At 35.5% G+C, this 12,387-nt stretch overlaps 1 protein-coding gene across 1 annotated transcript; it reads left to right on the top strand.

Moving 5' to 3' along the window:
• Window positions 1–9,221: 9,221 nt before the first annotated feature.
• LOC149543368 (uncharacterized) lies at window positions 9,222–12,023 on the top strand. The gene is made up of 8 exons (XM_089795794.1): window positions 9,222–9,434; window positions 9,514–9,585; window positions 9,685–9,780; window positions 10,230–10,309; window positions 10,447–10,499; window positions 10,859–11,023; window positions 11,129–11,259; window positions 11,922–12,023. Exons 1-8 carry the CDS (start codon window positions 9,222–9,224, stop codon window positions 12,021–12,023), a joined length of 912 nt encoding a protein of 303 aa, XP_089651920.1.
• Window positions 12,024–12,387: the final 364 nt, after the last annotated feature.

Here is a 12,387-nt window from a genome sequence, read left to right as displayed (position 1 = left end):
TACACCACAACTGGTCTTCCTGTAAGGGTGGCATACTCAACTGTACCACACTATCATCTGTCTGAGAAGAATCAATCTGGAGACTTGACTCTACCGATATCCCAAATTCATTAGAACCAGCTACTACCAAATCTTGAATGTATGTGTCGGCCTTAACAATATGCTCCTTAGTAGTAACTGCGGAAGTGTTCTTACCATCATCCACCTCAGTAGTCAAATGAACTGGGTCTGGGGCTGGTTGTGACCGCAAATGCTCCAACTCCATGGTCACGTCCTTCAACTGAAATTGTGACTTCTGTAGATCTTGCTGTGTGTCCTCTAACGCCTCAGTAGTCACTATGAGCTCTTGGGAAAGCTCACTCACCTCCTCTTCACGATCCAAGAGTGCCTCATATGCTGTACTCCCCCACTCAACCAGGTGATCACGGTCGGCTACCAATCGTAAATAATCTTGCTTCAAAATCCGAACAGCTTCACGCAAGGCATGAATTTTTGCCAAAGGAAAGTAACCACCGCTGGACTCATCTTTCATAGAAGTACCCCAACTAGTAACAGCCAACAACTGACGAGCAGTATCAAAATGCTCACAAGCGATAGCAATGTCTTGCTCACTAACTTTCAACTGGCTAACCACATGATGGCTCTGGCTAGACTGTCTTCTATAAACTCCCTCTGACACATTGACTGGAGGAATTTCTTCAAAGATACTGGTCTCTGGATTATTACCATCTATATTTTTTGAATCAACTTTAAAACTCATATCAACATCCAGAGTGTCAAAATCTGTAGTCCTGCTATCAAGCTCTTCTGTACCTAAAGAAATTGTCAAGGAAGCTGAATCTTCAAAACTGTTCACTTCATTCTCCCGGATGTCATCAAGGTCAAAATGATCCTGGGACTCATCTATACATGCTTCCAAGTATGAAAAATCTTCAACACCTTTCAGCAAGAATGGTCGACTGGAAATATGAACCAAACCCAACAACGGTGCATAAAGACTAATACCAACATTGGACAAACTGCTGGTACAAGGAAAGACAACACCGTGTATTCTGCTAATCAAATCCATGATAGCACTCAAACAAACATTGCTACTATTAAATGTTCTCCAGTCAATTGAATCCCAAATGCTGCTGAAACATTCTTGAGTCCATATTCGTAAACAAGGAACAACTGGTAACTCAAGCAAACTCCTTACCTGAGTAATGTGACCAATACCAATTAACTTCACATACCGGTCTGCCATTGTCCTTGTATCCTGGATGTGAATGCAAGATGAACTCGTAACATTATCAGCAACCTCACATGATCCCTCTTCTGTCAAAAACTGAGTGCAAGATGAACTTAAGCTCAGCTCCATGTCGTGCTCATTCCCATGTCTCTCCCAGTCCTGTAATGCCAAAGTTGCTCGAGTGTCCTCAAGCTCACAAGAAAGCTTGACAACTTCCTCCTCCTTCCTCCTCAAGGCATCTGAATAGTCTTTGGCAAGGCTTAGAAGATGATCACGGTCTGATAGAAGATGTAAATAACTCAACTTCGTTGTTCCCATTCCTTCACCAATTGCATGTAAGTCAAAGCAAGAAGAATTTGCCTGAACTCCCTTATATCTTCCTCGTAACTGAATCATCTGGATGTGTTCTTCTAACATCTCCCGCATCCTGTCATGATGAGATAAAGAAGCCACAATACTATCTTTGCTTACCTTCAGCTGGCTGGACAAATCATGTGAAGTACTACCAGTTTCATCCGAAGCATTCGACTGAGCCTGGTACTCTCTCTCAACAAAATCATGGATACTCAGTGTTTGCTCATCTTCACCAGGTATCTCATCATCATGCACAATGACATCTTTATCATTATCTGAACTCACTTCACTGAAATCATTGCTTGCCGGAACCAAACTACCTTGAGTACATGAGACATCACCTTCGGAAAACTCGTATTCAACTGTCTCAACTTGAGTGTCAAGTTGACAGTTACTATCCATCAGCATAATGTCCTTCACTGCTTCTTCCTGTGACCGAACTGAAGCCTCTGACTGGTTGCACACTTGTTTCTCGAACTCCTCATTAAGGTTCCTTGTAACATCTCTCATTGTATCTGTCAACGCTTCATGAGAAGATTTGCCAAAATGAAATCCAGTTGATTTACTCACCTTAGCTGGGACGGACAACCTGTCAAGCATACGGTGCTGTTTAACCAACAGCTCAGACATGTTATGTTTGATCGTTCTGAGCTCGTCTTGAATACCTGAATAGTCCTCCTTTCCACATTTCTGACTCTGAATACTCTGTCTATTACTTGTCCGAGATTGTGTTCTTGGTGACTTGGTGCTGTACCTGTACATCTTGGTTGAAGTCGAGTGCTGATCACTCATGTAATTCGGTTCTCACCCCACAGGATGGCAAGAAAACCGCTCTGATACCACTGTAGTATCCCCGATAGGATATTTGCCTCTTAAACACCAAAATACTAAAACTTCAATGATTAGGCATTTTGTCAAACACTTGGACGAACGTAATATCCAGAATTTACATTTATTCTCCAGAGAAATTCCATCAAACACTTGGCATACTCTCTTTGATTTACAAGCAGTCACTGTCCTTTTATGGGAATCATCTAGTTAGCTGTTTACTAAATTGATGAAGGAAGAATAACAGTGGATTTTTCTGCTATCTAGGATTGCTTCAGATTTACTTATAATCAAAACACTCATTCCGAACCTCTATTCAGTACTGAACCAAGAGAAATAGTTCTGACCTTTTTCATAGGTACGAGCAAACTCTGTTCAGTTGTGTCTGAAGGAAACCAACAACAACTTCCAATAAATCTAGAGTATAAGGATGATATGTAGACCTTATCGATTCCCAGCTCATCAGATACTCAGACCCTATTCGAACTGCATGGACGCTTCATTTTTACAATGCAGATGTCGCTTAAGTGACTCCTAGGTTTCAGTTCTCACTCCAAATGATCGCACGGAATGCCAAGAGTTGGTAAGGGAATAGGATCCCTGAATGATTAGCACCAAGAACAACATCTAGAACTTATCCTGTAATGAATATGAGAAGCCACACTAGGTAAAGAATAGTGAGCACCAGAGACGAGTATTTGCACCAATATAATCACAAGCTCCCAAAGGTAGGAATCACGAAAAATAGCATTAATCGGCTCATTATGTTATCCATGCAAACTCACAAACCCAGCACATCAACTTCTCAGGGCAACAATATTCAATACAGGTCCAATTTTGCACAAGTGTGACTTGTCGCAGATCCACTCACAGGAAGATTGGACTTCCATTCGGCTTGCTGCGGGAGAGCAGATTCTAAATAGTGGTGGGAACGGTGTCTGGACTTAATTGCCGGCCCATACAAATGCACCCCGACCCCCTTGCTCGGCCTGAAATCTCCTTTGATCCCTCCGCAAGGAAACAACACCATTCAATGACTGAAATGTATGAAAAGTAAGGCGTCAAATGACAAGGGAACTCACGCCGATTAGCAGATTAATGGATCAACCAATATATATATATATACGTTTAAGTACGGCAAACTTCGATGTGATGACAGGAGTTCATCAACCATACAAAATCATCAATCCTGCGATATCTGGATCTGTTGACCACAATCGGATTCTTGTCTTTTAACTCTCTTCCTGGCTCCTCTTCGTCTTTCCACTCAATACTGCAATAGTTTGTCTAAGTGACAATTAATTCCGCTCTAGCTAACCTTCCAATAATCACTGATCCTCAGATTTGACCTTAGGCCACAGATTTGTCCCTGATGAAATGACTGAAACGTCACCTCCAATCTGCAATAATTCGGATGATATTTCACACCCTCAAAATTGCGAACCAATTGAGAGTTATCGTTCTCAATGGCCAACTGTGACAATTGTAGAAACCCTAGGTTCCACAATGCTTGCTACTGACCGGGGTCAGGAAACGCAGGGGCAAATGGAGTCGTGGTCTCTGCAACTATTCTGCATGCGACTTCTTATTAATCAACTTCGTTGTGATTAATGGTCTTCAATCCGAGTTTGTCGCAAATGAGTTTCCCCTGTGGTGTGCGCTGGAGGAAAGCGTATCAACTCGTGATCTGCCCTTGCATGTTTGCCTAATTCAAGTTTACTTGCGTGTGCTTGTTAAGTCTTCCGCAAAATACACCTTCTTGTCCTGTTGTTCCGCTTCAAAGCCTGCACGGTACTGTTGTAGGATTTTCTCCTGGTAGCTAAACTTGCATATAATTCAGACCCTAGTGGTTCCAGCTGGCTCCTGTGATCTTGCTCTAGGGATGATGCGTCCAAATTACTGCTGATGGAAAGATATACACTTCCTGCCGTCGCTAACAAGGATGGATCTTCTTCCTTAATCTTGGCTGACAAAGAACAAAGCGATTCTATACTGCAGCTATCTCTATCCTACAAATAATTCACACAATGTTCCTCCCACGTTGGCCCTTGGCCACAGATTCTGCCCCGATGAAATGACTGAAACGTCACCTCCAATCTGCAATAATTCGGATGATATTTCACACCCTCAAAATTGCGAACCAATTGAGAGTTATCGTTCTCAATGGCCAACTGTGACAATTTTAGAAACCCTAGGTTCCACAATGCACCCGTGATGGAATCACAACCTGAAAACAAAGAGAGAGATAATCAACCGCCTGATTCGAATGGAGCCCCGGGGTGCCTATTTATTCTTTTCCCTCCATCCTCTCCAGAGACTTCTAGAACCTTTTTGATCTTATCCCTCAAGTGACTTTATTAAATACTCCAAGTCACTTTATTAAATATAAAGTTACTTATTTAATAATTATTTATTTAATTAAAATAACTAATTAGTCGTCCTTGGACAACCATTAATTAAAATAATTAAATCGAACTGTCACCAGAAAATTGGGGACATGACACTTGGTGGGCTTGGTGATCTTAAAATAGAACCATTAGCTGGCTGCTCATTATCATTATCAGCAATATCATCATCACCCAAAACTGATTTTGGCTTTCCAACATGTTATTTTTGATGACCATAAACTCCCCCTTCATCAAAAATCACATCTCTTGAAACAACAATCTTATTAGTAATAGGATTGAATAATCTATAAGCTTTGCTTTCCTCACTATAGCCCACAAAAATACATGATTCACTTTTAGCATCTAGCTTTTGCCTATTTTGATCAGGGATGCGAACATAAGCCAAACAACCAAAAACTTTAAAATGATTTACGTTAGGCTTTTTCTCATACCATGCTTCATATGGAGTCATCTTGTGTAGGGCACTTGTAGGACTCCTGTTGAGAATATATATGGCTGTAGCAACTGAATCGGCCCAATAAGAATTGTTCAAACCCTTAGTTTGTAACATGCTCCTTGCCATTTCTACCACAGTACGATTCTTCCTTTCAGCCACTCCATTCTGTTGGGGTCTGTATGCAGTTGTGAGTTGTCTTTTGATGCCATTCCTCTCACAAAAATTTTGAAAATCGTTTGAGCAAAATTCTCCTCCTCGATCTATTCTCAAACATCTGATTGTGTTCCCTTTATCATTCTCTACACGAGCTTTAAACCTCTTGAATGTATCAAAGGCTTCATCCTTAGTCTTCAAAAAATATACCCAACACATTCGTGAGTAATCATCTATAAAAGTAATGAAATATGATGACTTACCCAAGCTTTGTGTTTGCATTGGACCACAAATATCTGAATGAATAAGCTGAAGTGGGTATTGGGTCCTCCATGCATTGCCTTTTGGAAATGATTCCCTTGAATGTTTCCCTTTTGCAAACCCTTCACAAATCTGTTTATGCTCTTCAACCTTAGGCAATCCAAAAACTAATGCATTTGATGTTAGATTCTTCAACCTATTGAAATTCAAATGGCCATACCTGAGATGCCACAACCAACTTTTATCCTCATAAGCCATATTGACAATTTGATTGTCGTTTTGACCAAACTTCAAAGGAAACATCCTATTCTTTGTCATAGGAACAACTGTAATCACTTTATTTTTCCGATTCTTATCATAGATAGTACATTACATGTTCTCAAATACCACTCTATAATTCTTCTCACATAGCTGCCCAACACTCAATACATTATGCTTCAACTTGGGAGTATAATAAATATCTTGAACACTTTTCATACCTTCCTTTTTCTGAACATCCATGGCTCCTTTGGCTGCAACATCAACAGTATTGTTATTACCAAGGGTAATATTGGATCTGTAACTATCATCAAGCTTTGAAAATATTTCTCTGTTACCAGACATATGGTTAGAGCATCCAGAATCTAAATACCAAACATCATTCACATTACTTTCACCTTTCCCATAACACAAAAATAAATTACCCGAGGAAGGATCCTCATCTTGTTGGGCATAATTTGCATTATTGTTACCTGATTTCAGTCTACACTCTCTCTCTCAAAATGTCCATACTTATTGCAATGATAGCATTGGATGTTCCTTTTATTAAATCTGCCTCTACCTCTTCCTCCTTGAGCACCTCCTCTTCCTCTAGATCCTCTTGAAAAATTCTGATTTTGGCCCCTTCCCGAGCCTTTGTTGTTGTTACTACTGCTGCTAGCACCATCGTTCTTTGAAATTTTCATTTGGGAAGCAAAAGCCTTCTCATTAACACTGGTAGATGTGTCCCTTATTCTATGCTCATGTGATATAAGAGATCCAACCAATTCATCATACTCCATGGTAGCTAAATTTTTGCTTTCTTCTATGGCAATTACTACAATATTCCATCTTGGGGTTAGAGATCTCAATACCTTTTGTATTATTTGCTCTTGAGCAATAGATTCACCCAAAGTGGCCATTTTATTAGTCACATCTTTCACTCTCACACAAAAATCTCCCACACTCTCTGTCTCCTTCATCTTCAAATTCTCATATTCTCTTTTCAAAGATTGTAGCTTCACAACCTTGATCTGTTCATTGCCATGGTAAGCATCTTTTAGAGTCTTCCAAGCCTCTTTTGCTATTTGTGCATCAGCAATTCGGGGAAATAAGCTCTTATCAAGAGCCATCTGAATGTGAAACAATGCCATTGCATTCTTCTTCTCAGCTTCTTTCTTCAATCTCCTGTCATTAGGTTGGAGAGTATTCCAATCTGCAGGCTCTTCATATCCGGATTCAACGATCTCCCAAAAATCTTTTCCAATCAAAAAAGTCTTCATCTTGATTGACCAATATTGGTAATCAACTCCATCAAACTCTGGGATTTGCAAATTGTTTGCCATGCTGCTGTCTTCCAAACACCTTCAGTTCTGATACCAAATGTTGAATATGAACACCTGCACAATCCAATCTATAACAACAAAGATGATAAACAAGCAAAATAAACAAACCTCCAACAATGAAGAAACATAGTACGCTCTATTTTTTTTTTAGAGCAGAATCAAACAACATTTTTATTGCAGATTATACTATTCCAAAAAACCATTACATTTAATACCACTGCTGGTATACTTATTTAGAAAATAACTAATTAAAACTACTACCTAATCTCAAGTTCTATATGGCATCTTCAGCATGATTGCATGCATTATTAACCATCAAATTTAGAAATTACTAAAAAATTGCTGACAACCATGCAATCTAACAACTATGCATGAAAGTTCTAATTTTAATTGTTGTGAACAGTGGTGGAATTGGAATTTTCTATTTTCGAGGAGCAACAATCTTGGCGTTAATCTTCAACAATTTGTTTATTAGATTTGATTTGAATGGTGTATTTTGAGGTTTGATTTGTTTATAGAATTTATCTATGCTTTTTGATTTGCTTGTTTGGTTCATCTAATATGTCATATTTAAATGGAGTATCATACTGTGTTGTCTTTTATAGGTCTACACTTAATTATAATAATATTGAAAATTATTGGCAAGAGTTTTTGTGAGCCTCTTATCTAGAGGTCTTGGGTTTGAATCTCCCCCAATTAAATAAATTAATAGTAATAATTAATTGAAACACATAATAATTAATCTTGACTTCACTTCTTATATATAAAAAAACTAAAATGTTAAAAATTATACTAATTTGCACAACTATCATAATTCTATTTATTTTTCAATGTCTTCAAAAAGAAGATGTTTTACATCTCTTGAGTCTAATAACATTGCACTCTATTTTTTTGGTCCTTCCCTTATTTCGATCTCCCTCTCTTTTTTCATTAATCTTGTATTTCAATCCATTGTCCTTTTGTACTTTGAAGAATTGCACTCCATTTGTCTTTTAGGCCTCTAAAATAGAAGTTTTTTTTTGGTTCTTCCCTATTTCGATCTCCCTCTCTCTTTTTCATTAATCTTGTATTTCAATCCATTGTCCTTTTGTACTTTGAAGAATTGCACTACATTTGTCTTTTAGGCCTCTAAAATAAAAAACAGTTCCCTCTATGTCTATTTTTAAATGACTTGAAGAATAGACCTATTGCATTTAGCCCTATAACTTGAGAGTTTTACTCAATATTTAAGAATTTGTATCATTGAAATATCTCATGTTTGTTTGAGACTCACCCCATTATACAATTTCAAATGAGCACTAACTTAAATTTAGAACAACTTTTTAAATTGCAGTTCAGCTTATTTTGGTCAAGAATCAACCTCAATAAGTATTTTGCCACCTCAATACACAAAACCTTACAACTTTTTCTTCTTTTTATAAATAAAAATTGAACATAAGGATCCACTTAAAGTTAGAAAATAATGTTTAACTTAACTATACATTAGTTAAAATTATTGTAAAACTTTACAATTATTATATTGAAATTCTATTAATTTGTACCATTATCATCCAATATTTATTTTAAATAATTTAAACAATAGATATTTTATATATTTTTAATTCTAATTATCTTACAATATATATATACACACGTTACTTTAAACAATAGATATTTTATATATTTTTAATTCTATTTATCTTACACAATATATATATATATATACACACGTTACCTTGAATTACCTTGAATACTTGAATTTAATTACCTTGCACTATATATATATTCTCTATCTCGGCCACCCTCTAATTGCTATTGATTCTGTATATCCTTTCATGCTTATAATTAAATAGAATTTCTAACATTCATAAAATAAATACATGATATTACTAATGCATGCTAGAACACAATAGATACACTGTACTAGTTACTTACCCTATTTGTCAATTAATTTTCAGCTTATTGTAACACACATTATATTGCTTGGCATGGGTTACTACCAGATCATGACAGGATTGCTAGATCAATACAGCATAGCGGGAAATAAACAAGCACTGAACATGACGACGTGGATGGCTGATTACTTTTACATGCGTGTGAAAAGAGTGATAAAACGGTGGACAATAGAGAGACATTGGACTTCTTTGAATGAAGAGACTGGTGGCATGAATGATGTTCTCTATCGCCTCTACACCATTTCTGTATTGCTCTTCCCCCTTCTACCTTTGCTAACCTTTAATTTTACATTTGTTTACAAATTCTAGGAAACATTTGGTGCAGAAAAATCCAAAATATATGGAGCTTGCGCATCTTTTTGACAAGCCTTGCTTTTTAGGGTTACTAGCTGTGCAGGTATTTCTCTGGTACATAAAATCTCCTTTCAATGATGTTTGACGTTAAATGTAAAATTGGCATTTTATTATTTTGTATATTGTTTCTAACTGTTCACAGGCGGATAGTCTCTCTGGATTTCATGCGAATACACATATTCCTGTGGTTAAGGGTTCACAAATGCGATATGAGGTCACAGGTGACCCACTCTACAAGGTAACTGAGTGTAGAATAATATAAAAGTAAATATATAGGTTGTATTTTCAATTTTTTGTTCATAAGGTTCTGTTTGGTTGCTGGAAGACGAGGGCTAAAATCGGGTTATCAAGGTCAAAACTAGGTTTTGCAGAAAAACATGGGCATTTGGTTGGTTAAAATTATAACCTGTTTATCAGGTTAAAACTAGGTTATTGTGGGGTCCATGGTATATTCATCTACCATGTCAACAAATGGACCATTGTCTTTCCAAACCACAAAATTAGGTTTTCGAAAACCTAGTTATAAGATAATCTGATTATGCAACAAATTCATCTTCCCCAAGGACCTAAACTAATAATGTATTCATTTTTTCAATATCTAATAACAAATAATTTTAAATTTTAGTGCAAAATATTAAAATCTCATTTCAATAATGAATTCTAAATATTTGTTTTTTATTTTGATAGGAAATAAGTACATTCTTTGTAGACATTGTAAATTCATCACATGCATGGGCAACTGGCGGAACTTCTAGTGGTGAATTTTGGTCAGTATATCTTTATTTTTTAATTTAAAGTAACAAAATAAAATATTTTTGAAACAATTAAAATTTCTATTTAAAAAAAAAATTAATAGAATACATTCTTTTATATTTGTTTGACAAAATATTTTGTTATTTTGAAGGGAGGATCCAAAGAGAATGCTTGATTCACTTTCTACCGAAACCGAAGAAACATGTACTTCATACAACTTATTAAAGGTTTTTTCTTACTTCCTTTAATACTAACGTTTAGATATAAATATGATATGAAAGACAAATTAACATAACTGAACATAAATAACTAAAGTGTAAATCTATTATTTTACATAACATAATATATATTGCTACTCTGTTATAAATGTTATTTTTAAAAATAACTTGAATAAAACCTTCATTTTTCTCTATCAATAGAAATAATATATTATAATATAATTGAAATATTGTTCTTCTATAATGAATTCACACAACTATTTATACATGTTCCTCACATTTTAAAAAAATGAACATAGGTTATTCGACACTTGTTTCGATGGACAAGAGATCTTAAATATGCAGATTACTATGAACGTGTCTTGACAAATGGTATACTTGGAAGACTAAGAGGAACAGACCCAGGGGTTTTCATTTATATGCAACCTCAAGGAGCTGGAGTTTCAAAGGCTTATAGTGATCACGGTTGGGGTACTTTGTATGATTCATTTTGGTGTTGTTATGGTACAGGTAAAATTTCATTTAATTAATTTTTTTATAAATTAATTTTTATATATTTAAAAAAAATAAAATTATGGATATTATTTAATTTTACGTTCTTATAATTTTGAACAGCTAGTGAATCATTTTCTAAATTCGGAGATTCTATATATTTTGAAGAGAGTGGTGTAAATCGTAATTTGTACATCATGCAATTTATACCTAGCACATTTTCTTGGGATAATGTTGGATTTAACTTGAAGCAAGTAATTCAACCTCTATTTTCTTATGATCCAAATCTCAAGATCTCAATAGAATTCTCTTCATATAAGGTAAAATTCGAATACTTATTTAGAGTGGAATGAAAGATTCAACATGTTATGATAAAATTTAAACACAAACAAAATTATTTTCTATAAATCATTTTTCATATATCAATTAATCATTATAGTTTATATATTCAATCTAATAATTTTTTTTTCGTTTTCTCTTGATAATTGGAGAGTGAAAAGATCAACAATGTAGATTTTACTCTAAATATACGAATACCATTTTGGACATCTAAAAGTGCAATTGCAATGTTGAATGAAGAAGAACTCTCACTATCTCCTGGTATGTTGTTACATTTTCTTTCATTGGTTTTTTCCTTTAGATAAATAAACAAAGATATAAAGATTATTCTTGAATACACTATTTATTGTTCTAGTTCTATATATTGTCCATACTTTTAGAATGGCTTAATATTTTTTATGGTGATGCATAACTCTCTCTATATATATTTAATATTATATTAATTCTTAATTAATTTAATGATACGATTATATCTATAATGTTCAAATATGTAATTAATATATTAAATATATCTATGAGAAAGAGATATTTTTGAAAACAGAGATTTATACGTTTACTGTGAGTACTCTGTATATAGACGGGATTGCCATGGATATCAATTGGCACAGCCTGCGAATTACTCTCATCCTCCAGATTGATGTCCTGCAGTTCTATTTGCCCACCCTGCATTGGTGGATGAGCATTATAGTCCTTTGACTGATAGCCCATTGTAGTAAGAGGATCCCTTGTACTTTGGTTTGAAAAACTTTCACAAGCTTGATCATGATGGAGAGACAAATTCCTGTCATGAGAAGAGATATCAAAAAACTCTTGTGTAGAACTATCATCATGTCCTGTGTTCCCAGGAGTGGAAGAAGATGAAAAATTTGGAAATAGTAGAGAGGTGGGACAATATGAAATAGTGTTAGAAACTGTTTGTGGATTCAATCCAACATTCCTTTGTGCAGCGATTGGCACAAATTCTTTTTCAAACATTTCCTGAGAATTTAATGCTGGAAAGGTTTTCTCATTGAAGACAACGTCTCTGCTTCTAATAATCTTCT

The sequence above is a fragment of the Cupressus sempervirens genome, chromosome 8 (genome assembly GCF_028749045.1).
Source record: "Cupressus sempervirens isolate cs-2001-9-10 chromosome 8, ASM2874904v1, whole genome shotgun sequence".
Lineage (NCBI taxonomy): Eukaryota > Viridiplantae > Streptophyta > Pinopsida > Cupressales > Cupressaceae > Cupressus > Cupressus sempervirens.
Note: the sequence above shows the minus strand (reverse complement) of the source record. Positions and strands in the feature narration are given on the sequence as shown.